The sequence below is a fragment of the Colletotrichum tamarilloi genome (genome assembly GCF_030869305.1).
Source record: "Colletotrichum tamarilloi strain Tom-12 chromosome Unknown Scaffold_126.1, whole genome shotgun sequence".
Taxonomy (NCBI): Eukaryota; Fungi; Ascomycota; class Sordariomycetes; order Glomerellales; family Glomerellaceae; genus Colletotrichum; species Colletotrichum tamarilloi.
The window spans coordinates 26860-51578 of NW_026849509.1; the positions used below are offsets into that span (position 1 = coordinate 26860).

At 54.2% G+C, this 24719-nt stretch overlaps 6 protein-coding genes across 6 annotated transcripts; 3 read left to right on the forward strand and 3 right to left on the reverse strand.

Annotated features, from left to right (window-relative positions):
- Positions 1 to 4257: 4257 nt before the first annotated feature.
- Positions 4258 to 6031, forward strand: CTAM01_14551 (glycosyl hydrolase family 7; the record flags this gene model as incomplete). Its single annotated transcript, XM_060530550.1, has 4 exons — positions 4258 to 4687; positions 4751 to 4938; positions 4995 to 5085; positions 5154 to 6031. The coding sequence occupies 4 exons, from the start codon at positions 4258 to 4260 to the stop codon at positions 6029 to 6031; spliced, it is 1587 nt and encodes a 528-aa protein (XP_060374863.1).
- An 841-nt stretch (positions 6032 to 6872) lies between these two features.
- CTAM01_14552 (fungal specific transcription factor) lies at positions 6873 to 9899 on the reverse strand (the record flags this gene model as incomplete). Its single annotated transcript, XM_060530551.1, has 4 exons — positions 6873 to 8235; positions 8292 to 9033; positions 9092 to 9596; positions 9702 to 9899. The coding sequence occupies 4 exons, from the start codon at positions 9897 to 9899 to the stop codon at positions 6873 to 6875; spliced, it is 2808 nt and encodes a 935-aa protein (XP_060374864.1).
- Positions 9900 to 13481: 3582 nt separating this feature from the next.
- On the reverse strand, positions 13482 to 13709 carry CTAM01_14553 (uncharacterized protein; the record flags this gene model as incomplete). Its single annotated transcript, XM_060530552.1, has 1 exon — positions 13482 to 13709. The coding sequence occupies one exon, from the start codon at positions 13707 to 13709 to the stop codon at positions 13482 to 13484; it is 228 nt and encodes a 75-aa protein (XP_060374865.1).
- A 534-nt stretch (positions 13710 to 14243) lies between these two features.
- On the forward strand, positions 14244 to 14486 carry CTAM01_14554 (uncharacterized protein; the record flags this gene model as incomplete). Its single annotated transcript, XM_060530553.1, has 1 exon — positions 14244 to 14486. One exon carries the CDS (start codon positions 14244 to 14246, stop codon positions 14484 to 14486), a length of 243 nt encoding a protein of 80 aa, XP_060374866.1.
- A 1807-nt stretch (positions 14487 to 16293) lies between these two features.
- CTAM01_14555 (fungal specific transcription factor domain-containing protein) lies at positions 16294 to 18779 on the forward strand (the record flags this gene model as incomplete). Its single annotated transcript, XM_060530554.1, has 6 exons — positions 16294 to 16363; positions 16425 to 16444; positions 16521 to 16621; positions 16675 to 16899; positions 16952 to 17566; positions 17624 to 18779. The coding sequence occupies 6 exons, from the start codon at positions 16294 to 16296 to the stop codon at positions 18777 to 18779; spliced, it is 2187 nt and encodes a 728-aa protein (XP_060374867.1).
- Positions 18780 to 20229: 1450 nt separating this feature from the next.
- On the reverse strand, positions 20230 to 21965 carry CTAM01_14556 (uncharacterized protein; the record flags this gene model as incomplete). Its single annotated transcript, XM_060530555.1, has 4 exons — positions 20230 to 20642; positions 20701 to 21337; positions 21396 to 21659; positions 21732 to 21965. The coding sequence occupies 4 exons, from the start codon at positions 21963 to 21965 to the stop codon at positions 20230 to 20232; spliced, it is 1548 nt and encodes a 515-aa protein (XP_060374868.1).
- Positions 21966 to 24719: the final 2754 nt, after the last annotated feature.

The window sequence follows — 24719 nt, forward strand, 5'->3', positions numbered from 1 at the left end:
CGCTTAACACAGTCCCCTCACTCACTCAAACATTTGGATCTTCTGATCTCTCAAATACCCTCAGCTATCATTCTTCATCTTACAAGAAACACGTGAAGGCCGCTCATCTTCCCGACAACCGCCCGTCATTCCGAACTCATTTCCGAATTCTCCAAAGCAGTACAATCGGGCGAATACCCGCGGCCAGCGACAGGCCACATGTTTCCCTGCTCAACGGCCAGCGAGTGCGACGTCGTGGCAAAGGAAATGGCCAGAGATGCCGAATCGGGACGAGAAAAACCACGGAGCTCGACCACCGTCAGCCTCCGCAATTTCTCCCACAGAAAAACTTGACGCTTTCCCCTTGTTGGCATGTCATGTCACCGGGTAAACCCTTTGATGGGGTCAGGTAGAGTTAGAGTTAGGCTCTTCTTCTTCCTCTCTCCCGTCGATTCCTCAACGCGTGTCCTCCCTCTGCTCTCAAACTAGGTACAACGTGGAGAAACCGACTGGCTAAACAGCCGTCCCCTCGTTCGCCCCTGGGTTGCCGACTCGGAGACGAGTCACTGGGATTTCTCCGGGCGGTACCTGACTTCCAGGCTGGCCTGTGAGGCGGCATCGCCTCGCCCTGGCCCGTCACTTTCCAATCTGCGCGTATCACAGATCTGTGAAGGGCGTGTAGTGGTGGTGGTAGTGGGGGGAAAGTGGCTGCTCGCTTCTGCGCCTATGCCGAAGGGGTGGAATCTGCGCATGGTCAAGTGACTCTGGCTTCTCCACCATGGGATTGCCGCAGACAGCTGGGAATGAGAAGACTCAAACTCTTTGAGAAGGACGGCCGGCCAGCCGACGGGAGCTGACTTGAGGTTTCTGTTCTATGGACCCATTGAGCTGCGCCCGAAGGCGCTCGATACCAAGCTCGCGCTTGGCTTCCATCGCTGAAAGAGGGAAACGAGAGTCAGCTTTTGCGCGTCGTTGTGCTGGGCACCGCCCGACATTCGCGGTGGTTCCAGGTTCCGTTGGATATGTTCGGACTCGATCTGACTCGTTGGCGATAAGCGGATCTGCCAGCCTTTCGCTCGCCTTCATCAGATGAGACATGCTTGCGTTCATCGGATGTTAACGACGTTCATCCCGTCATCGTTCGCTCCAAAGAGGCGAACTACGATATTACCAGCCACACCACCCATCGAATACGCGAGTGAAAGGGTCTCTGTCGCATCCCGCTCCTTTCCGGCTTCAGTTCGATGCTGTCCCATATTGCGGCGGCCCGGCTGGTGCCGACGATGACGGGTTGCGAAGGGGAAGGGTTTCATGTTCCTGAGCTCTTGAGGCCAACCGCATGGAAGTCCAGGAAGACGGGCCCGAGATCGAAGGAGGGCTATTCATCTATGTATGCTACCTCACGATAGATTGCGTGTGCAGTCTGTGTGTTGTGTGCCTACGATAAGGCACCTCTTACAAGCGCTCACGGCTCTCGTTCCCTTTGTTGCCGGCCAGCCCAGCTTGTCGGCTCAGCATCCGGAGGGGCTCTTCGTCAAGCTGTCGTGAGACTTCCAGGAATAGCTAATGCCGCCCCACGAGGCTCATTGTCTCGGCTTCGAAGGTGTTCGTGTCCCGATAGCTCCAAGGCGGTGCTCCATAAGGCAGGATGCTTGCCTAAGCATGCTGCTACGCACGGAGTGGCTCTCGATTCGGATGTACGCAAGGGGAAAAGAGCTCATCAGTACCTGACTTCTTGCAGCCATCTCACTACGGCACAGCGAAGATCCCTCAGATCTATCTTCGCTTGAGGTACTCCGGAAACCCATGCTCCAGGGGCGGATGCCCTTCGCCTACCAAAGCCTCCTCGCTTGTGAAGCTATTATCGGCGAGGTCCTAGACGATCAGAGTGAGATGGTCGTTTAAAGGACGACGTTGAATTTGTCGCGGCTATTAATGCTGATCACCACCAAATCCGGTGAACGCTCTGGACCTTTGCCACGGCTTGCTACATTTGGAGGCTGAGCTCAAGCTTCTCAAGCTTTTTGGCTTCTTGGTCGCCCAGAAAGTTTAGTTCTCTGGTCATCACGGGTAAATTCAAAAGCCTCTTGGCAAGTTGCGACGTGGGGCCGTTGCGTCTCTAGGCAGTAGAGGCACTTTCTTGCTCAACGTCGGAACCGGGTGTCGTTGAGTGACATCGCACCGTGATTAACTCCAAGAAAGGGTTTCCTACAATATCCGTACCGCAAGACCGAAGTACCGCAGTCTCTTCTGTCATGTACACTCAGATTCAAGGTACAGACACGCACACCTGCAGAGAGGCAACGTGACCAGTTAATCATGAGTGGTGTGGTGGCAGGCCCTGCTCTTAACGCATGCAATATGGGACAGCACCTCCCGCCTCCAAATTGAATCAGGGCTCCATTGAATCTCGCCCCAATTTGTTTCTGAACCCATCGGTCTGGTAGGCATTGATTGCCATTGATTGAAAGCGTTGATCAATTAATCAAGTACGTAAAGTTTAGAGAGCCAAGCTGGGCCCAGCATATTGGCAACACAGAGCCGCTTCGCTTGTCGAAAGAGCTTGACGACATCAATGTTCAAAGACGAAACTCTCGTCAACGACATGTCTGAACACCACGGAGATTCGACCCTTGCTGTCGTCCCAGAGAATAAAAAATGTGGCGTTCTCTCTCCGCAGAAGCAAGGAACAGAGCGGGCGCGTGGCAGTCAGTGCCGGATGGCTAATAGGGTTATGCGGGGAGAAGGTTCTCTCTTCCCGCTCATGATGTGCAAACGCAAAAGTCGGGAAGCCTGGGGGCGGGCGATCCCTGCACACTGCGGGGAGCGAGATGCCTAAAACAACTCTTCGCGTATCTCTAATTCTGTTATCAGTCGAATCACTAGAAGGGGGCTCGAAGCCGTAGCCTCAAGGTAAGGTACTTCTCAAGAGGGTGTGAAGAAGATGTGTGTGAGAGTGAGAGGTGAGGCTTTCGCTCAAAGTCACTCAAGTGAAGTCAAACTGACAAAGTACCAAAGTCTGGCGGGATCTTCGGGAAGCCATGAAGATCACGAGGGATGCACAATTCTCTTTCTTCCTCATGCTAGATGATCCAGGTTATGCCATCTCACGATATCGGCCTCCCACTTCGTCAAAAAAAAAATCCTACAATTTTCTTTCGTGACGATTCGAGGCGCGTAGTACTCGGCGGAAGGCCTCCGTGCTGTGCGCAGGGGTAAGAAAAGTGCTCCAATGAGGAAAGCCACGGGGACAGGTCCGCATTGGGACGAGAAACTTACCACCACCTCAACTCACCTCATCTCACACACACACACACACACACATGGCACTCATTTTCTGTGCGACCCGGTTCTCCGTAGTGAGAATGGGATGAGTGAGTGTGTGACCAGCCGCATGGCCGGATGTGACATCGTGTCATTTCTCTCCCTGGCTCGGGACTGAGGGCGAGAACATGCGACCCCACGTATGTGGGCTTAACGCACCTTATGCTGGCAAGCGGGTGAAATGAGTGAGTTGCCGCTCATACATTCTTCGTCTCGATTCCGACTACTATGAGCATCCTCATTACTACTACTCTTATTCTTTCGGTTCTTTGCTTCCTACTTATTCAATTAGTAATACTTTCTTATAAGCTTAGGAGCGGAGAATAGTGAAGGTAGATGTGATAGAAAAGAGTGTTGCTCATGTGTTGGCCGGCATACTCTCTGGTCACCCACTCGGCTAGGTCCTGTCTGTACCTTGCGGCTTACCCCAAGTTTGAAAGAAAAGCGGTGCAATTTCTCCAATTGCCTATTCGGGCAAGCAAAGCACAAACTTTGGGTTGACGACGACGCATCGTGGGAGCCGTGGTTCCTGGCACTTACATGCGCTACCCCCTCCCGCTTCCATGCTCCATACCACCTAGGCTGCCAAGCCTAAGTCAATGTGTGTAAGTCTACCCCTTGAATATGGTCAGTTCAACTACAGCTGGTACCTTGGCTCCAGATCTTTTGCGGCCCGGATGCCGTGAGCTCCTTCGGATCCTCGCTTCCTCGTCGCTAGGCTAGTCGATCATGGGGTTGGATGTCACATCGAACCAAGCTTGAAGAGTGGAACGCGGCTGTACAAGAGGCGAAAGACTCGGAATCCGACGGCAAAGTATCATCAAAGACTATCGAGATATCCCTATATAAGTCCATCGAAACTCCTCATCCAGAAAATCCCATTCCCTATCCCTCTCATCCTCATCCCCAAACACCCTTCCCTCCCTCAACACCACCACAGTCCAAGCATTCAAGATGCAGACCAAATTCGCCGCCCTCCTCGCCCTCGCGGCCGCCGCCCGCGCCCAGCAGGCTTGCACCTCCCAAGCCGAGACCCACCCCGCCCTCACCTGGCAAAAGTGCGCCGCCGGAGGCACCTGCACCAACGTCGCCGGCTCCGTCGTCCTCGACTCCAACTGGCGATGGGCGCACACCGTCGAGGGCTCGACAAACTGCTACACGGGCAACACGTGGAACAGCACCCTCTGCGCGAGCGGACAGGGCTCCGCCTGCGCGACAAAGTGCTGTGTTGACGGCGCGGATTACCCGGGCACCTACGGCATCACGACCAGCGGCAACGAGCTTAACCTCAAGTTTGTGACTACGCACGCCTACGGAAAGAACATTGGTAGCCGTGTCTACCTCATGGAGAGCGACACAAAGTACCAATCGTTCGTGCTCTTAGGTGAATCGAGCCCCGTGATCTTCATGTTTCGAGATGCTTCAAAGAACACTAACTTTTGACTAGGCAATGAGTTCACCTTTGACGTCGACGTCTCCAACATTGACTGCGGCTTGAACGGCGCTCTGTACTTCGTCTCCATGGACCTCGACGGTGGTCTTTCCAAGTTCACTACCAACAAGGCCGGCGCCAAGTACGGTACCGGATACTGCGACTCGCAGTGCCCCCGCGATGTCAAGTTCATCAACGGTGTTGTAAGTCTCAATTGACACCAGAATCATACCATCAAAAGCTCACAAGCAAACTCTAGGCCAACGTCGACGGCTGGAACCCCTCCAGCAACGACGCCAACGGTGGTGTCGGCAACCTCGGTGCTTGCTGCGCTGAGATGGATATCTGGGGTAAGTCTCAACCCCTATCCTCAACACATCAACATGAGAAACCACCAGACACTAACAACACATCACAGAGGCCAACAAGATCTCCACGGCCTACACCCCTCACCCATGCCAAAACAGCGCCTACCACTCCTGCACAGGCAACGCCTGCGGCGGAACCTACTCCACCGACCGCTACGCCGGCGACTGCGACCCGGACGGATGCGACTTCAACTCCTACCGCCAGGGCAACAAGCTCTTCTACGGCCCCGGCTCCGGCTTCACCCTCGACACCACCAAGAAGCTCTCCATCGTCACCCAGTTCATCAAGGGCTCCGACGGCGTCCTCTCCGAGATCAAGCGCTTCTACGTCCAAAACGGCAACGTCGTCCCCAACTCCGAGTCCACCATCGCCTCGAACCCGGGTAACTCCCTCACCACCGACTTCTGCACCAAGCAGAAGCTCGCCTTTGGCGACACCGACGTCTTCAAGGCAAAGGGCGGCTTCGCGAAAATGTCCGAGGCCGTCGCCGCGCCCATGGTCCTCGTCCTGTCCCTGTGGGACGACCACTACGCCAACATGCTCTGGTTGGACTCGACCTACCCCGTCGACGGCGCGGGCAAGCCCGGCGCCGAGCGCGGCTCGTGCCCGACTACCTCGGGCGTCCCCGCCGACATCGAGGCCAACGTCCCCAACTCCAACGTCAAGTTCTCCAACATCAAGTTCGGCCCCATCAACTCCACCTTCGCCTCGGGCTCCGTCGTCAACCCCCCCGGAACCGGCACGACCACCACCTCTGCGCGCCCCAGCACCATCACCACTTCCGTGCGTACGTCGTCTACCGCGCCCGCTACCGGCACCGTCGCCAAATACGGGCAGTGCGGTGGCCAAGGATGGACTGGTGCCACTGCTTGCGTTTCTGGCAGCACTTGCACCGTCGTCAACCAGTGGTACAGCCAATGTCTCTAGATGGCTCTTGAAGACGGGTTGCCCTTTGCGGTAGCCTTCCTGATTACAGTGACGAGTTGAAAGATTGGGATACAACGGGGATATAAAGGGAAGCATATGTGGAAGGGATAAAAAGGAGGGCGCGGAACTCGACGAAAGCTTCCCCTTCTGTTTCGCATTGTTTGCATTTCTCTTGAAATTTTTCGAAACGAAGAACACATATTTCATGTACATATTCTCCACCATTTTCTCACATACCGGGCGTGCTTCTCGCGCCTGGCGTATAAGCACATAAATCAGATCATTCGCTTACTAAATTCCTGTTCCTGAAGTGCTTTGAAAACTTGACTGAGCCTCTTGACATTCGGCACGACTCCTTGGACGTTGGATGTTTAGTGAAGACCATCTCAAAGCTTCAGCTCCTGCAGTTAGTCGCATGATTACTTCCATAGCCATCAGTTCTGCACTTATCTTCGGTGCCACAGCCATCCAAGCCAAGGTGTCCATGATAGTACAAAGGGGTTGAAAAACATGCCAATCTAGTAGCGGGGATCCATCTCGATCTCATTTGGTTGGTCTCAAGTCTCATTCAACACTAGATGACCAATTCCAGCGCGCAAAAGTAGATGGTAATCAAAATGTAACGACAAGTGTTACGCCTTTCTATTGTAAATCATGATCCATGACTGCCCACTATACCTACCATGCGGAGGAGCATCGCTGCAACCGCTGTCCACAAAATCAATTCAAAACCTCCAGCCGCCTGTGACTCCTTGGTATACGGTATATAATACACACACGCCAATACCCAAATCAAAGACACTGCCATTTGCTCTCCTGTTCCAGATTCCTATGAACCAGATCATGCTTGTGGCCAGACGCTTGCGGCGGGGCTCGGGTTGTTCATGCCCATATTAAGAATGGCATCGATATCGCTCATGCCCTCATTCTCCAGGACATTCAATAGCTCCACTTGCTGTTGCTGGCTCAGACTGCCTTGTCGCTCTTGTGACCAATTGAACGGACCACCAAACTGGTCAAGCCCCAAGCCGGGGTTTTGAGAGTTGAAGCCATTGACCTGCAACGATTCGCCAAAGAAGCTATTGCTCATCGAGCTAAAGGCATCGGGGTTGATGAACGGAGGCGGCGGATTGAACCAGTCCGTTGTTGGATTATAATTCGGCAGCGGGCGTTGTGGCGCACCAGGATTCGATGTCGGCGGTGCACCAAAGCCACCAGGTCCTCTACTTCCAGGAACAGGCGGTGGAGGCGGCGACATGTTGGTGCTGTGCTGACCCATGGTTGGTGTTCCATGCTGAAGGACAAGTGGCGAGGACTGTGACATGGCCGGAGTTCCCATCGGGGGTGGTGAGATGGTCGAGCTTGATGGCGTACCTACAGGGCCGCTATTGAACGAGTCTGGCGGTGTGGGCATGGCGTTGTTAATGGTGCTAGGGGGTGACGAAGATGAATTGTAACCGGGTGTGGTCGTCGCCGGCGGTGTAGAGTCTTCAAGCGGTGACTCAGGAGGGTAGGCAGAGAAGCGGCGACCGCCCGGGTTCATGTTGGGGTTAGCATCGCCAGATGAGTTGCCCCAGATCGAGTTGGAACGGAACGTTGGGTGAGGGGGGAAGTTGGGATCCCATTGGTACGTGTTCATCGACTCAGGGGTAGCATCGAAAACAAAGCCAAACTGTGGTGGGTTGTGCGGTGGGTTAACCTTGAAAGTCGGCCCACCACCTGGCGCTGTTGATGCCGAGACCTCTGAGCCTTGAGGAGAGTTGCCGTCAAAGAGCGAAGGAGGCGTCGTGAACGTCCTTGACGCTTGTAGGATAGGGGTATCCCTGGCCTCGTAGCTCTGGAGGCATGCCTTGGCAAAGATGGAGTAGAGTTGCACAGCCTGAGCAGTTCCCGGCCAGCGTTCAGTGCATCGTTCCAAGATGTCCAACGTCTGGTCACTCAGCTCTTCCACCTCGTCACGGGGATGGGCCTGCCGGATCTCGGGGTACGAGACCGTCCAGAGCAGTGTGTTGAGAGACATGTAGAGGTTGAGGAGGAACACCCAAGTAATATCGACTGCTGCCTTTTCCATCTGCTGCTTCGACAAGTTGATGATGTATGACGCCCCTTCGAAGCAGATGCCCGCAGCTCGTGGAGAGGGTTTCGGTACTTGCGGGGATGGACGGTAGAGGAAAATGCGCATCTGGTGGTATCGTCCAGTGAACCTATGAGCAATTGGTTAGAAAGGTCAGTCTCGGAAATGAAGCAGGCTAGTACGCACCATGGCCTACACCAAGCCGGATTTTGAGGTGAGGAATCAATCCAGTTCTGAATGTCTCTCTCCATCTTTCCGAACCAGGGGTGGCTCTCATCCCTGGGCTCTTCGCGCTTCTTCTCGTAGAGCACTCTCCTGATCTCGGCCTGTTCCATGCGCATCTTGAAGAAATGCAAAGCCACCAGCTTGTTCTCGCTTGGAGGCCCCTGGCCAATGCCGTCAGCCGTGATGTACTCATCGTCTACAGTCGCAAATGGCTCCACATCCATTCGGTCGTCAGCCTTGGAGAATCCGTTGGGCCGGCCCATGCTATGTGCCAGGCCAGCTTCCATGGAAGTGATGATGTAGGCAAGACGGCGTCGCATGTCCAAGGTCAAGGGATCCAGGAGATTCCCGGCCCCAATGGTCTTCTCATCAGTCAAGCCTTCTGCCTGACAAACGCGCGTGGCCATGCCAACCATGTAGTATACGGCGGTTCTCGTGGGGGTCAAGAGGGAGTATTGACCGATGAGCGCCAAACTCTGTAGAGACTTGAGGTCCTTAGGCCGGGACACTTGCTCGAAGTGTTCCATGGCAGCCAAATAGTAGCTGTCGGCCAGACCGGCATACTGAGGATCCATCTTTTGCAGCGAAATGGCAAACACCATGCGGACTATGAGGTTCTTGTAGGGGTCTTGGTCACCGGCATACACTGCCTCCAGATCGTCCAAGAACATTTTCTCGTGCAATGTCGGCCAAAATACTTGGGCTGTTCACTAGCAGTCAGTCGCGGGTTAGGCCGAGAACAAGGAGGGGGTTTCACTTACATCGCTGGCAAAAGACATCCACGAGCTTATTGGCGATGGGTCTAGTCGGCAGGCTCTGGGCGGGGTGAGCGCTGATCATGGGGTAACTCTTCTTTCGATCCCTCGTCATGACGATGGATTGCATGCGCGTCATCCTCCGCGCTCGAACTTCGGGAATCAACTCTGAGATTCGCTTCGAGTCGGTAAAGAGCTTTGCGCCCTGGACTAGCAAGCGTGTCATTGCGATGCCGCTACTCGGACCCAGGTAGCGGGGAGTCTCGTCGGTATCGTTCAGGCGAACCAAACCACCGGGCCGCACGATGTCCTCGTCGAGATGAGAGAACTCGCTATCGTCGTCGGTGTACTGGCGTAGCTCGGCCTCGAGGGCGCGCACCTTTTCTTGCAGCTTAATGACATAATTACGATTGATCTTCTTTCCCTTGGTCGTATCGTAGTATTCGCAAACCGAGCCGGCGCGTTCGCACGGCAGACAACGGGGTAGAGTAGGATCGCATCTTGTTTTACGCTACAGAGTTTAACAAGTCAGCCGTGGTCTACGAAACGCCATACACGTATTCACTAGTCGAGAGGCCGGGAGGCACCGGGTTCACGGGGAGAGGCTCCGACGTACCTGGCGGCAGCGGCAGCAAGCCGTCAGAGTGTGGGCAATGCGATTGGAGGAGCCGTCACTCTCTGGATCTTCGCGACTGGTAGGAGGAGCGCGGGAGGGGCCCGGGTAGAGTTGGGGAGGAGCGTTGGGAGGCGGGTGGTGATGGTAGGGTGGGTTTCGTGGCATCATGTTGCCCAGGCCATGACGGTAGATGTCCATGGGCTGGGATATAGAGACTGAGGCTATTCGCCCAGTCGATCTTTGTGTGTCTAAGCAAGAAGATCACAAAGGCGCCTTATGGTATAGACGGTGATTTGCCTTTGCCTCGCTGAGGAAGCTTGCAGGGAGCCGGCGAAGGCGGGTAAGGTAAGGTAGTATGTAGTCGTCGTTGAGAGTTGTTCACGATGAAGTGGGTGTCGTTTACGGAGCGGAGGCGTACGTGGGCGAAGGGATCGGTGGAGCGCAAGGGCGGGCAGAATGTCTCATGATTCGGCTGACGAGGGATTCGATAGTAGGTCGAGGGTATCGTGAAGAGACAGAGGGTCCTCTTGTCTCGCCAGTCGCGTGTATGGTGGACTCGGCGGTTGTGTAGGCTATGTTTGTATGTCGGGCTGGGTATGGACGGATAGGTGCAAGAGGAGACGGACACGGGCAGCGGGCGTGAAGAGACGACAAGGTCCACAATTGAAGGTGTTGCTGCTTGCTGCTGCTGCTGGCTGTTAGGTACGCCGAAAAAGGTGACAATGTACGGAGTACAGGGCAGAGTACAGGGCAGAGAGACCGGGAGGAGAGAAAGTGCCCTGGAGTGTCGTCCAGTTGATTGTCCGCCCGCAATTCCGCAAGGCGTGGTGGTCACCTTTTGCTGGGCTGGGGGTACCTCAGGTATGGAGTTCTCCGTATGCCGTACGTTTAGGTACGTGTTGGAGGTTGTCACTTTCAACGCTCTACAGCAAGAAAGGTACTTCAGTCTGTTGTCGTGCTCGGTACCTTACCTGTGGGCGATGTTGAATGGGCATGGGCGGTGGTCCAGCAGAGCAGGGCAGGGAAGGGCGGGGGGGGGGAGAGGAGAGATCCTGGAAAGAGAGGAAAAGGTACATGAAGACTAGGCGCAGACTAGGGCATAATGAGGCGAAGTGGGATGTACTGCCGAGGTACAGAGTGGGAGACGCGCTGAGGCGGGAGCTGGATGACAGCCCAGATGCGAGGAGTGGAAGGCACGACCTCGCAAGGTCTCGGCTGTTCATTCGCTAATCAGAGGAATCGGCCAGGGCGACGGTCAAGGTTCGCGGGTACCAGGTGTCGGTAGGGGCGTTTCAGAACCATTGCAGTGGGGACCTTAGTAGAGCTTCGTTAAGGCTGGACGACCTGACACTCCCGTTCCTTTCTTGAGATACCCTGTACAGTAACATCATCTCCATTCCCGTGCCTCATCACGACACTTGAATGAGTGACAGGAGGGGGATACAGGTGACAGAGAAGGGAACACCGAACAACGGGATGAAGCCTCTCGGGACTCGTCACAGTCACAATGGAGGTGGGCGCGGTAGGTGGGCGGGATCCAGGATGAAGGGATCCATAATCCCATAGTCCGTTCCGTGGATACGGAGTATGGACACTGACTGACTTCAGACAAAAATGTCCCGTGGGCCGTGGATAGGTACTACACACTAAAGAATACTAGCCAGATAATCGCTGGTGCGAAATGGCACTGACTGGATATTCAAGTGGACAGCCCAAAGGGTTTACCTGCTTCATTGGGGCCGTTAGATACCTTACAGGCACAGTATCCATACAGGATAGTCATGGCGGCACCATCCATGGCCGTGGATACACAGATCCATACAATTGCCAACAAATCCGGCAGACGGTCCAAATATCTCGTCGTCTGAAAGCCAGGCCTACCTGGCTTCCAGCCGTGGGTGAACGAGTTTGGGGTCCGCGAGGTTTGAACAGGCTCAAACCGAGTGGGTGAGCAGGAGGGCAAGATATGAAGGCGGGCAGCAATAGCACGGCACATGCGGAAATGGCCTGCATGGGAGCGGCTATTGACTGACAATTCCCGGCTGGGAACCTGGACGGGTTTGTATTTTTTTCTTTTTCATTTACTTGTTTGTATCCGTATTCAAGGTGCGAAGGACGTGTATTCGGTGAAGATGGTTATCATGTGCGTAATTCATCCGAGGGGAGAGGTGAGGAGTGTCGTTGTGGCTGACTTTTGCAGAACGCACCTTCCTGCACCACCTTACTCGGGGGAGGTCGAGCGAGGACCTTTCGCTCCTTCCTCTGCCCATGGCCTTAGCTCCTTCCGGCTGCCAAAAAGTCAAAGCACAGCCATCCAAGTCTCTGGATCATTGAATGCTTGACTCTTGACTCTTGACGGTCCTTCCTGGCGATCCTTTCTACCTACCTGTCTCTGGATCCGTGTGCCTGCCGTGCCTGCCTCATCCCACCTGGCACCCAGCACCTCCTGCGTCCTGAGCACCCCGGTGTGCCCCGCCCCTGCCCTTCGAAAGAGGTCGGCCTTGCCCCGCTCTTTCCTTCCTTTCTGCTTCCATGATCATCTCCCCCAAAACTCTGATCATCTGATTCGCCGCAGCCTCCACTTGCGAGATCCACCTCTCCAAACAGTCAAACACCATTGAGGCTGGGCTTTCCTGTCGAGACACGGCAGGAGGGCACAGGTGACAGGGAAAGCACTGTTGCTGGCCTACCCTACTGCACTGGGAAGCTGCACTGGGTGACTGGGAAGCTGCAATTCGCAAAGCGTGAAAAGTTACGACTACAAGTGCAAGAACGAGTGAGAGACATGCAGCCGATCCTTCTATTCCCAGGCGTGTGTGTGTCCCAGTGCCCGCCAATGACATGTCATGCCCGACTCACCCTTTTCTCACATTCCCATCTCAACTTCCTCATCGGACTCGACTGCCACCACCTCCGGTCTGACGGAACACCCACCCGGTAGCATTTCTACCTCGCCATCCCGTCCCTTGCTTCCCCCCCAGGCCGCCCAGTCCACGTTACAAGGCGGCGACCATCAATATCTATTCTTTGGTACGCAGCACAGCTTCGGACTCACATCACCACCACCATCAACAGGGAAAGACGCCGTTGTGATCGATGCCGACGGTACGGAGTACTGGTGCAGAAAATACGATGAACACATCCATGCACCATGAGAGACGCGCCCGCACGTCCACCAGGAGAAAATGTCCCAAATGGCATGACGGATACCTGACTAACCGCCGTCAACCACCAGCCTCCCATGATCTTCATCTATCCGTACTCCGATCTTCCAGAACCCTACAGAGTACGGAGTACAGGGCAGAATAGGATAGAGGCAGACTACGGATACAGAGCACGAAATATCCTTCGTCACACCGTCTCTTCGTCCGCGGCCGCCGCCCAACGCCGCTGCATGCATTCGCGGCTCTGTCCCTTCTACCCCGCCCTAATCCTCATTTCGAAGGATTCCCGACGCTCGACGAGCCATTTCTGGACTGAACCCTTGATTCGGCTGCACTAGCACAAGCTGCCCTTGCCATTTCTGACCTGGTATCCAGGCTCGTCGATTCCTAAATTCTCTGTCAAGCACTGAGGATTCGACCTGACTTGGTCGCTTTAGTGTACTTACACTAGGTACCGTACGCAGCAGGTATCGCAACGCTACCGGGTACCTACCTACCTACCTCCTTCCACGGATCCAGCTCCTGGCCTCATCGTGTCATTGATTGAACGATGCTACCTCTTCAAGAGACACACTTCAGGGGCCTTCCTCAAGCGCTACTTACCTCGCAGTATTTCTCACAAGATCGACGACCCGGAGGACAAGGTTCGCAGGGAAGAGAAAGAGAAGGAAAATATGACAGAAATTTTCAGGAAAAAAAAGTCAACATCAGTCGTCCAAAACAATATCGCCTTGTGGGACGGAAACAACGGCGTGCCCTGCATGAGATGACATTTTTCATGGACCCCTCCAGCAAGTGGGGGAAATCCAAGCACCCACGAGCACCATGACACCAGCACCAGCATCAGGAGCACGGTACGGCACTTTTCTGGTCTCTCGCTCCCATTTGCGAGGGGGATACGCACCATGGCTTGCGCCATTATGCACATCTATTGGCGCCGCTCAAGTGGTTTTTGTCTCAGTCCGGACCTGCAGCAATACAACTGTCTTGACCGTCATTCTACAGGACCTGTCAGTCTGGCGTGGCATTTCGGTCTGGACACGCCCATTGCAAAGACTAGAGGGCGTTGGCGGCTTCTTCTGAGTCAACAACTGCCCTTCTTCTGCCTATCTCAAGTGACGATCTCCAAGATTCGAGGTGCTTTCTCTCGACGAGCCCACCTCAACTGATGGGCATACGTACGGTGTACCAGCAGCCAAACAGAGCTGTTCTTCTTGAGCTTCCATAATCATCACCTTAACGCGTCGCAAGATCCACGTCTCCGTCTTTTTCGTCCCGAATTGCCAGTATCATTGCCCGCTATGCCCGATTCGGCGATGCGCACCTTGTGTGCTTGGCAGACCGCGGCAAGCCAAAACGCAATCCACGACCGCAACGCATGGTGCTCGCTGTAAGCATCGTCTTGGCTCTCATCTTGTTTCTCCTGTGCGGCTGGCCTCGTCGCTTCGATCGATTAAACACATACAAGGATTGTACGGCGCGGCCGAAGAATGACGAGCTGAGCTTTCAAGATAACATTGATTCTGGAAATGCCGTGCAATGCGCTCGGCAGTTCATCTATCTAGTGATGGAAGGAGCGTGGGGCCGGCAAGATCGTCGTGCCATCAAAAAACGCCTCTAGCTTCGCCTCTACCGTCTGTAGTCACCTATCACAGCTCGAAATGCATCGGATACATACGAATAGGTATTCGGCCTGGAAGACCCGAAGCAGGCTTCCACCTACATATGAACAGGCGCTCAGGGTCAAGGTCGAGCCTTCGAGGCTGGCTGGCGCTAGCGAATAAGTCGACGACGTCTACGGTCTTGAATGTGAGACGGGTCCAAGCAGAACCTTATCACTACCTACGGCGGCCGCACTCTCGGTCTGCCGGCCCCCAGGCTGTCACCCCTTGGCCCCTGGCGGTCTTGAGCTTCTCCTCTCGTTCGCGGATCGTCGGATTCGCGGTTCGCCTTCTATTTTTGTTCCAGAATATTGCATCTGCCGGTTCCAAATTGCATCGTTGGCACGTTGTGTCGTCAATCCTCGTCGAGATCGGGGGCCCCGACGACGGCCTGTCCCCCGTCCAAGAAATAAAGCTGCAGAGAACCCTGGAAGCTTTCTCAGCCCAATATCCATCAACGAACAACTGTCAGTGGCCGCCCAGGGGAAAGAGAAGGGGAACGGGACGGGCTTTATCTGGCAAGGCAAAAAAAAAAAAAAAGGGCAGCCAGGGTTCAGGGGTGGCTTGTACTCTGTACTTCCAGTGCCCATTCCGTGGCCCGCCTTGCCCGCCTCCCACAGCTTTCGTCAGGTTAAGAGAAACGGAGCCCAGGCGGGGTAAACATCGACCCTTCAGTCGGCGTCGGTCGCACAAGAGAGGGGAAAGGCCGTGTCAACGACTGTGCCGCCGATCTCCAGCATAGACAGAGACTCGGAGTCTCAGAGTCTCGCTCCCACAGATTACGCCGCCGTTGGATGCGCCTGGTGGCAGCACCAAAGTTACAAGCTACAACCAACGATCCCCGCGCAATACGAACCCCCCAAACCGTCCAGTCCAGTCCAGGCCGACCTTTCCTTTGCCCTGGCCTCGTCCTGCCTCGTCTGCCCTGGCCTTGCGTAGTCTTTGGCCTTCCCTGCCTGCCTTGCCTTACAGCCCTTGCCTCGTCCTCCAGCGCAAGCACGACGCAAGCACGCAAGCACGCAGCATCGACAGGCACCCAAACGGTCCACGGATACTGCGGTAGTGCAACAGCAAGGGGGAAGCCGTGAACGACTCGCGCACCGTCTCGTCTCGGACACTTGCCCCGGACCTTGTTCTCTCTACGAATATCCGTACTGACTCTCTACGGATACTTGTGGCTTCGCTGCGCTCTCGGTTCTGTTGCACTTCTGAACCACAGATCAGCATCTCTCGTGTTTTGATCTTCCGACAGCCGCACACCTCGAGCCGCCTTTTGATCGTACGCATCATCGCTGCGACTATTTTGAACCCTCGCAACCAGCCCAGGGCTCGACATTCAACTTTCCGACAGCCGACGCGCCAACTACTACACGCGATACCGCGCTTAGGACGATCTGTTCTCTTACGTGCACCAGTCCCTGCAGCGTAATCCGGATCCCGGACACACTCCAGCGCCCCCGTCAACGACGCCCCAGCTTTACAGTCAACTTGACGTGATCTCAGCCTGAGCTTCGCTTCACTTTCGACGGAACGTTCACCACATCATTCGTACTTGGTTCCTCCCGTTTTACGCGATTTACGGATCGCACGTCTTTTCAGAGAATAGACGATCCCCTAAACTACAAGCCTCTATTTCATCAACCCAATCGCCTGGCTCTATCCTCTGTCGTGGATCCCTTGCGATTCATCATCGATCTCAAAGCTTCAAGATAGCGCGGCCTCGAGGCACGGCACCTCGTTTTCCCGTCGCATCCCCAATCGCACCCAATGCCGCGATCTAGTTTCTCAGATAACCCCCTGCTGCGGGTATCGCGGCCTGTATCGGCCTGCTCGCGATGTGAGTTGTCATGGTTGCGGCTGACTGCTTGTGTTCATGCGAGGCTAATCGTGCCCCACAGGTCGAGCTGCAAAAGTCAAGGTAGCTATCCTTCCCCCCGCTGCCCAGCCTCATGGATCTAACGGGCTCTTGCTGATGCGTACTTGACTTTGTCTAGTGTGATGGCAAGCTTCCAGCCTGTACTGCCTGTGAGAAGGCAGGCCGCGAAAATGAGTGCTCCTCAGCCAATGACCAGTTCGCCAGAGGCAAGGAGAGAAGGTTGGTCCGCCCATCATAAGATCTCGGCATGCGTGATGTTAACAGAGACTCAGTTATGTAGCAGCCCTGGAGCTTAGAGTTGAAAAGCTAGAGAAGCGGTTGGCATTTGCGAGATCGCGCAAGGCATCGGTTAATCTCCACGATGTCGATGAAGCGACGGCGGCTCCTGCTGACCGCAAAGACTCTCTGGCCAATATTCGAGCTGCAATTCACCGGAAAGCCGCCCGTAAGCGGGAGGACTCGGATGTTAACGCACTCGTGTCTGACTTTGGCTTCTTGTACGTCCATCTCTTGGCCCCATACTTTGAAGTGCGTGCTGACGTTTGCCAGATCCGTCAACGCAACAACTCGCGATTTTGAACCGTCCGTGAGCGGCATGACGTTCGCCCGCCTGGTGCTGGCTGCCGCGACTAACGACGAGGTACCGGATCCGACGGAGGACAGTTTCCCAACCAGAGCAGAGGCCTTCGCCACTGTTCAGTATTACATGGCCAATGTCTACTCACTGTTCCCGTCCTTCTCGGAGACTCACTTACTCACCGTCTTGGACGATGTCTATCAGCAAGACGAAAGAGTCAAGGACAGGCTCAAGGATGCCGACTTTTGGCTACTGTACATGGTTCTCGCTATTGGGTACGCGGCCCAGAGCAGGGACAAAAACGATGACTTCTCTCGCCGCGGTCTAGACTTTGTGGCTCGCGCCTTGCCTTTTGCTGACAAGGCACTGATGCCTGGATATCCAAGCCAGATTCAGTCGCTCATCCTCTTCACGCAATACTCAATGCTCGACCCTGGCCATTTCGACAGCTGGTATCTGATAGGATTCGCGAGTCGTGCTGTGGTTGACTTGGGATTCCATCAAGACCCGCCACAGCTCCAGGTTCCCGATAAGGCTGCTCTCGACCTTCGGAGGAAAATGTTTTACTGTGTATATGCACTTGACCGGTAAGCTCGTTGAGCCTAGATGGCATGCCAGATTCAACTCGCTGACACCAAGGATAGGATGATCAGTATGGTTCGCGCCCGATCCTTCTCATTCACAGATGATTCCATCAATGTCGAGTATCCCAGCAACTCTGGCTTGACTTCTGGGCCGATCACTGGCCCTCAATCAGCAGACTCGGCTTTAGTCTTGTTCCAGCTTCGTCGACTCCAGTCCGAATGGTATCAGACACTGTTCCAGGGAGACGCAGCGCCACTTTCAGATGCTGCCTCCTTCATTTGGCAGATGTGCCTGGAAATGAGAGAGTGGCACGAGTCACTGCCTGATAACCTCCCCTCGGGCATCCGCGAGTTCTTCGAGCTCGAGCTGAGATACAGTTACATCCACTGCCTTGCGCCTAGCGATCGCCAGCCACACCTGACTGACTACACCCGCAAACTCATTTTCGAACATGCCATTGCTTACATGAACACAATTCACAGTGTCGTCCATGGCTCCGTCAACACGGCATTCTACTCCTCCCTGGACGCTCTCAAGGTCTTTTTCGTGGCAACACAGTTCTTCGTCGTCTTCAACGACAAGCGTGAGCTTCTTATATCGGAGCAAAGAATCATTCCGCCTATCACTCGTCCAGGCACCGCACCTCCGCCACCTCTACCGCATCGCCCGGCTGGTGGCGAGGATAGTTTGGACAGAAGCATGCGATGCTTGCAGCAGGTTGTGGAAACACTTGCAAGATACTCTCAGCGATGGGACATTGCGCTACAGCTCAAGACTACATTTGAAGGATTGTCATCAGAGTTGTTTACCTGGCTTCAAGTACGTCGGCAGATGAGAGAGCAAGGACAGCTGCCTCAACAACACCAGCAACAAATGCAGCAGCAGCATCAGCAATCGCCTCATCAACCGCAGCAGCAACAACAACAACATCAACCACAACAACAACCACTCTACCACCCGCACCAACAGTCTTCACCTATACCCCATGGTCCCTCGCCGCCGCTTGGTCAACACCCTCAACACCCTCAGCATGCCCAACATCCATCCTACCCGCCTCATCCCCATCCTCAGGCCCTCATGGGGCAACAGCAGGTGTCGATGCAAAGCATGATGCAGCAGCAGCTTCAAGGGCAACCGATGATGCAATACAGATGGGTCGGCGATGGGGGCGGGCAGATGATGCCTGGTCCACCGGGGCAAGGCCCACCGATGTGAGCCACATGAACAAAGTCATTGCGCAATGCTCGTTGAATTCTGGAAACGAGATGGATACCTGGATTGGAGCAGCACATTTGTATTCTTAGATTATAGAGATGGCACTCCATCATCAGAGTCTTCTCTACAACAAGGTTCTGTGTCAAACATACCTGAATTTGTGTACCCCTGTGACGCGCAATTAATTGCCTAAGGTCCATGAAAGCCGTGTTGGAATGCCACCTTGGCTAGTATTCGCTGCCATCAATGGTACAAGCTCTGTCTTTCTCTCTCGTCTAGCCCCCTCTTTTCTTAGCGTAAGCTCTGTCTTGATTCCTCTACTTGCTTTCTGATATTTAGGTCCAACTTCACAAAGGCTTTGGGATAGTAACGGAAGGAAGACAACAATGGTGATTGCACTTCTGAGGAACAAATGTGCAGATCTAGCATTACAGACGGAGGGGGGTTGAGAGAGCTAGGGATGAAGAAGCTAAAGATATAAACCATCATCTGTTCCTTTTCTTGAATCGTTGCGTTTGTGGATGCCATGAGACACCACGGTTCGTTCGGCATGGACCCCCAAAGATGCGGAATGGAGGGCAAGTACATGGGGGAGACGTCAAAAAGACCGACCATGGTAAGCAGTCTTTGGTAGATGATAGCTTGACTAGACAATGCAATCTTACCGCCTAGTGATACTCAATAAAGGAGAAGTCTAAAATTTGCTAGGAGTTGACTAAGAGCTTGAAGAGGTCTATATAAATTGAAGGTCTTGCCAATGAATCCATTCTTACTTACTGTATGATTTATACGTCCGTTAGCCTTCACCCGGCACAGTGCAGCTACGCTTATTTACTTTTTTAATAAAATAGAACTAAGGTTAAAGAGATGTTCACTATCATGTGGTATAGTGATAGTACTGTTCGTATTCGTGCTCAGATACGAGCGAGCTGATAAGGTCACACTGATACGAGCACGTTTGGAGTAGTAAAGCTGGGCCGGACGGTTAGTAGGATTTTAATGTTCAAAGAAAGAGGACGTAGATGGAGGGTACTGTGGCCCGCAGCGGTAACATTTCATCTTCACATCGACAGTGTGCTGATGACGAAAGATGTTAGAAGAGCAAGATGCGGTGCCATTGTAGAGGGCGTTTATGTAGGTATCTCTAGCTCGATACATGTACTTGTGCCGAGATGATGAAGACAGAGATAGGGAGGGTTTTTTTCGTTTCATTTGCACTGCAGTCTCATTCCGACCTGTATTGACTGACAAGTCCTTAACCAAGTCATTTCATAAAGTGCCAAACCAAAGATGATTCAATCATGACAACTTTAATTTCGCAATCTGGGGTATAATGCGACGGGACCTATGCCTCTTTCAGGCTGATCCTCAGTTCTCTGATAATAATACATCAATCCGCATTACTCATTACTCCTCTGCCCATCTCCAATTACCGACATATTCTCATCTCTTAAACAGCCTCCTTCCTCTCAGACTGCTGAATCTCAGCACCGTCCTTGTTATCAATCGCAGAGTGGCCGTGGTGTCCCTCCTCGGGTCCGACGCCCAACATCTGCGCGCCCTTCTCGGTGTGGTTGGCGCCGCCGAACAGCTGGTCCATCTCCTCGAGCGGGATCTGCTTGGTCTCGGGGATGAGGAAGTAGACAAAGATGCCGAGGACGATGTTCATGGCCATGAAGAAGAAGAGGCAGTTGAGCCCCTCGTTGGCGAGGAAGGTGGGGAAGAATTGCTGGAAGATTGTGTTTGCGACGTTTTGCATCTGAGAGCACATGCCGACGGCCTGGGCGCGGACGTTGACGGAGAAGATTTCGGCGGTCCACATCCAGGTTGTTGCGCCCCATGTTGGCTTGTAGAAGAAGATGACTTTGGAGATGTTAGTTGAGTGTACTTGAGGAGGGAGGGTGTTGAGAGAAGAACTTACAGAGGAACAGCAAAAACACAATGGAGATACCGACGGGCTCGCTCTTTGTTCCGTCTGCCGCCGTGGGAGTCTTCATGCCGACAATGGGGACGATGAGCATGCACACAGCCATACCAGCCGCACCGACGAGGAACAACCACCGACGACCGAAGCGATCAGCCGTCCACATGGCGTTAAGCGTGAAGAAGATACCCATGGTGGCGTTGAGCGCGTTGATGAGGTTAATCGTATCGGTAGACGGCCAGACCTTCTTGTAAATCGAAGTGGAGTAGGAGTTGAGGGTACCCTGTCCGGTGAGCTGCTGTCCGACATTGAGAGCGAAGGCGAGGTAGAGGCGCTTGCGGATGGAGGGGTCCTTGAAGAGGGCGGTGTAGGAGCTGCTGATGGCCTCCTTTTCGTACTCGATGGCTTCGCGGATCTGGAGGAGCTCCTGCTCGACCTCTTCCTCGGTGTCGCGGATGCGCATGAGGGCGGCGCGGGCGGCCTCGACGTTGCCGTTCTTTTGGATGTGCCAGCGCGGGGACTCGGGTTGGAAGGGGAGGGCGATGATGATGAGGATGGGGACGAGCATCTGGAAGATGACAACCATCTTCCAGTCCCATTCGCCGAGCTGTTCGCGGCGCTTGGAGCAGGCGTACTGTAAGATGTGTTAGAGGGTTTTCTCTGTGCGGGAAAATGAGGGTGGAGGAACATACGTTGATCCAGTAGGCGATGAAGGAACCGACAGAGTAGAACATTTGCCAGCAGGCCATGATGTGGCCACGAATCTCAGAAGGGGCGACCTCGCCGATGTAGACGGGACCGGCGGTGAGAGCCATACCCTGACCGATACCGATCACGACACGGCCGGCGATGAAGACGCCAAGCTTGTGGTGGGGGGTGAAGGTCTGCATGAGGGTCGCGATGATGGTAACGAAGCAGCCGATGGCCATGCCCCAGCGACGTCCGAGGTAGTCGGCCTGTGTTGAGAGGTTGTGTTAGTTCTGGCTCTAGTTGATACCACATTCGATGACATGAGAGGGTGCGCTTACAGTGGGACCACCGATGAAGAAACCGGCAACGATGGCGCCGATGGTGTAGGCGGTGTTTACGAGGCCGATGAGCTGAGTGTCCTTCTTGAGGTCGACGTCGACCCAGGCGAGCCAGTTCTTCGAGCCCTGAAGGGAGTTGAAGACGGAGGCATCGTACCCGTAGAGGACCATGCACATGGCCGCCATCAGGGAGATGTACCAGTTGTACACTCTTTTGCCGGACGGAAGACCCATCTTGGCGGACTCTGTTGTTGGTGAAGTTGCTAGAGAAAGATAACGACGCCCTGTGTGGTAAGAGGAGGGTGTTATCGACCCAGAGAAGAGAAACTGATTGAAGCAACTCCGGCAGAGAGGTGAAGAGCCGAGGAGGGAAGAGGAGGAGAGTCGTTCGATTCAGGAAGAAGGGGAGATGGGAGGTTGTCTTTAAAACCTTTATCTCAAAGGCGCACACCATACCACGCTATACCCGGTCTCTTTCTCTCACAAAAGTAACCTAAGCCGTTCAGATAGGGATCCCCGCAAGAGTTTAGATTTCCCCCAATCCTTTCCCCCAAATCCCCTCATCTCACACCCCCGGTCCCCCTCATTCCCCGGTCTGACTATCCGCCCAAAAGATGCTGGGCTTCGAACGAAGACGGCTGGCTGCCGCTACACTCGAATTAGATGGCGAGAAAGAAGAGCAACCAACCGAGAAAGGAGGAGGGATTCGGGCTGGCACCCGGCATCTTTCCCCATAATTGTCGAGGGCCCCAGGCCTAGCGCTGGTTCCGGGGGAGTGGAGAATGAGATGGGGGAGTTTGGATGGCATGGTTGGATGGTTGGATGGGTTTGGTTTTCTGCACACCGAATGCTGAGAGATACCTAAACTAGAGCCGGGTTTCTGTCTTGTTGCATATGATTATCCTTAGGTACATGTAGATCAAGTTCCCATGCTTGAGTCTGTCATAACCGCCAGGTAAAGGGCCGAAGACATTGTCAAATGTGATATCTCCAAACACTCTCTTCCGTTGCTTTCCAAGGCCTCTCTGTGTTAATTCCCTCTCTCATCAACTATGTCGTCCAAAGACAAGACAACCCAAGGAATGCGGCGACAGAACGAATCTCTTGGCGCCGCGCCGCGTGTGGCCCGCCGTGTCCGCCTCTCTTCCCCAGAGACCCCCAACCTTTTCAACAATCCTTGCTCGACTCTTGTCTCCGCGAAAGGGCCAAATGAGAAAGCTAGCCAGCCGGCTAGCTCATGGAGAAGGGGGGGCGTCTGAACCTGCGGAGAAACCCCCAACTTCTGATAATCCACCAATGGTAATTTCGCCTGGGGAATCGGCTTCACGTACGGATACGCCCTCCCTCAGTTCCCTCAGGACACAATTTCAACCACCGCGTGGAGGCTGGTCTGGGCAAACGCTTGTTTCCCTTCTTCTTCTCGACTATACTCGAACGAGTCCACACGTTCCCCGTTTCCCCCGTGGGCCGTGAGACTTGTTTGTGCAGTTTGCAGGCGGAGCTGCTTTCGAGTTCGAGAAGGAGGACAGTGACTTATGCGACTGACTGACAGCTAAGCCCGCATTATCGCACGTCCTTGACGCGTGCGCTTCTCGCTTCGAATGTCTACTGCGTAGGCAAGTGGATTTTGTTGCCGATGATGGCCCTTGGCGCTGCGCATGGCTGTCAACGTCTGTTGTCGGATTGCCGAGTCCCGTATCTGGACACGCCTATCCGTGGGGCCGGCTCTGTGTATCTCTCAGACTGCGTCTCTCCGTCGTTTTCAACATGTCTCTCGGTAGCGTATATCTCATATTGAGAACTACCGTCCATAACGAGATATCACCGATGAGATAACTCAACTGGCGCATGCAATGCTGAACTGAATCCGGTCGGCTCTTGAATCTTGCGCGCGCGGGCGACCGCGCCGCAAATTACCGCCCCCATGTCAAGTGCGTTCGAGCTTCCTCCTGTAATTCTGCCTATGAGAGGTTCGCATGTGAAGAGCAATGTGTTCTGTTACGCTAAAGTCTGTTGTCACCATATCCCGGCCCTTGGAAGGTAGACTTTATCTTGAGAGAGGGACCCATTTCTTTCTGCAGCCGTTCCCTACACGCGCAGGAGGCAAAAAGAAAATAGGCCCAGGCTTGCAGCCTTCCGCGCATGAGACGCCGGAGTCGTTCCGCTTAATCTCCAGCGTAAATGACATGAGGGCTGCTCCCGCGCCGTTTCCCTGTTTCCTTGACTCGCCATAGCAGTGACCAGAACTCTATCCCTGAGATTAGTCACTGCCATTCAAGGCATCTCAAGATACCTACGTAGAGGCGAAAGTTAAGAGGCTCAAAAGGAGACAACACAAGCTTCAGCCAGCGTAAGCCAAGAAGAATAGCAGCACACTTCCGTAGAATGCTGCCCTCCTTCGGCGATTATTTAAGAAACCATCAGACAGCCAAGCCTGGCCATTCCGCGATTCCCGCGTTGGCACTGCAAGCCACCCGGCGCCGCCAAGAAAACATCAAAGTTGAGCCGAGTATCTCAACTCCCTCGGCCATGTTCTGCGCTTTAGCTGCTGATGACAGCTTCTCGTGGACTCAGACTTTCGGTCCAAACACGACAACGGCAACCTACCGCTAGCTCAGTCCCAAGAGCCTGGGACCCAAGAAACGTGGCGAGTAATGCAAGGCCAAGATCACCTGTGCTATGAAGCAGTGAGCACCCATGACATCTCTTGATCGTTGGGAGAAACCCTCCATCCCATCGGCACAGATTCGGATACTCCAGGAAATTGTTCAAGAAATCAACCCATCCCCATCTTGGCACTAGCACCAACTGCCATCGTGACTCCAGGTCTCTCTCCGCTTCATCTCCCCCGGACCCCAGAAAACACCGTGCCGCAATCCGGAGTCAAAGAGGGCGCAAAAGTAGAGGAATAAAAATCGAACCACTGGAAAATCCGAAGTCCCCAAACCACACCTTGGGATATTTCAGCTAAGAGTAAGCCATGAACTA